The sequence below is a fragment of the Otolemur garnettii genome, unplaced genomic scaffold (genome assembly GCF_000181295.1).
Source record: "Otolemur garnettii isolate 467f Iridium unplaced genomic scaffold, OtoGar3 scaffold00084, whole genome shotgun sequence".
Lineage (NCBI taxonomy): Eukaryota > Metazoa > Chordata > Mammalia > Primates > Galagidae > Otolemur > Otolemur garnettii.
The window spans coordinates 135,876-137,581 of NW_003852479.1; the positions used below are offsets into that span (position 1 = coordinate 135,876).

Below are 1,706 nucleotides of genomic sequence, written 5' to 3' on the forward strand. Positions count from 1 at the left end.
CCCCGGCGGAGGCGGAGGAGGCCCGACACAAACTTCCCGGCGCGTTAGCACCGGCGTCACGGGCCGGCCGGCCCCAGCGCCATTCCCCCGGGCCGGCGGCCGCTCCCGCCCCTACTCCCCACACTCAGCGTCCCGGCGGAGACCGGTCCGAGGCCCACAGCCCCCACCGCTCCGGCGCCCCTGACTTTACCTCCAAGTCGCGGCCTTTGTTCTTGAAATTCTTGAGCCGTTGGTTGTCCAGTTTCTCGTTGTCCGCCATGGCCGGGCCGGTGACTCCTTCCCCCGCCCGGGCCCCGCGGGATCCGCCCCAACCACCGCGCCGCACCGACACTCCCAGGAACCGGGCCGCCGCCTCAGCTGCTATGCCCGCCGCGCTGCCGCTTCCTTCCTCCTCTCACTTGCCTCCACCTCGGCGCTCTCCTCCTCTCCCCGCCCGCCCTCCCGCTCTCACCCCGGCACGACTGCAGCTCCGGCAAAGACAACTGCGGGGCCGGGCGGCGGCAACGGCGGCGGAATGTGCTGCCGGCTGAGAGGGGGAGGCAGCCTCGATCTGAGGGCCCAGGCGCCGCGGCCACGCCCATCGCCGACAGTCCACATCGCCGATTGGTCCACTAGGCTCCGGCGCGTTTAACCAATCAGAAGGGGCGATGGAGAGCGGGGGCGGAAGAGCGAACGGAAAGGGGAAGCGAGCGACGCAGGGAGGAGTGGGCTGGGGGCCGGGAGGGGTGGGGAGGGGAGGCGTGCGGCGGGGGCAGGCCGGGAGGGACCACGTGCCTCCGGAGAGAGGGGGAGGAAGCGAAAGCAAAGTAGACCTGGGGGAGGGTGGAGAGGGGAAGGAGGGGCCGGGCGAGTTGGTTTGCTCCGGTTGTCAGGGCAGCCGCAGACGTCGGGGTCCAGGGTAGAATACGAGTTAAAGTAACATTCTTTTCTCCCCAGTGCGTCCTCTCTTTGAGGGCATTCTTTGCACGCTCCGCTCATTAGCAGGTAGAAGAGCTGTGCCTTGGCTCTATCCTGGGTCGAGAACCCCTTGATGCATCGCCTCGCAGACAGGGGGTCCCTGCCGTCTGAGGGCCGGGTCTGGGGACTAGGACTGACAAGGTTTATGTCTGTTCCGGAAGCGCAGCAGAGAGCGAGGGGAACAGTGAGTCGAAAAGGAAAGGGGATCGTTAAACGAACCAGATCCATCCTTTCTGACAGAGTCCCGCAACAGTTAGGAACTGCTGATGATCTGGGATGACACCACTTCCTAGGATTTCGTCTTAGAAAGTTAAAGAAGCTTCTTAACCTGAAAGCATGAACTGCTGGAGGGCGGGACCATGGCATCTGACACAGAATGTAATATTGTAACTCTGTTAAAAGGGAATTCCAGGGGTACCATCTTTACCAGGAACATCAGCACCAGAACATGTTCAACAATTTCAGAAAACAGCACGAGGAAATTATTTTTAAATGTATTTAAATAACAGCCAACGTGCAGTGAAATGCGAAGTAGCAACTTGGGTCGGGATCAGGGAATAAAGGCATTGAGTGTGTTTAAACTTGGTGAGCTAGGGGGAAGAAACTGTGACACTCCTGGAACTTGCTAATCCTTTCAAGTATATATATATATATATATATAGTAGACAAACGTGCAGAAATAAACGTTTAAAATGCAAATGTTTCTTAGGAAGCACTTAGGAATTCAAAAGAGGGGGATTTTTTTTTTT

At 58.9% G+C, this 1,706-nt stretch overlaps 1 protein-coding gene across 1 annotated transcript in view; it reads right to left on the reverse strand.

Moving 5' to 3' along the window:
- The window catches only part of KPNA4 (karyopherin subunit alpha 4), a 65,845-nt gene extending 65,276 nt beyond the window's left edge, over window positions 1-569 (reverse strand). The window contains exon 1 of the mRNA XM_003794634.3: window positions 191-569. Within this exon, the coding sequence (XP_003794682.1) occupies window positions 191-259 (69 nt within the window). The 5' untranslated portion in view covers window positions 260-569. The remainder of the gene's footprint in view (window positions 1-190) is intronic.
- Between the last annotated feature and the right edge of the window lie 1,137 nt (window positions 570-1,706).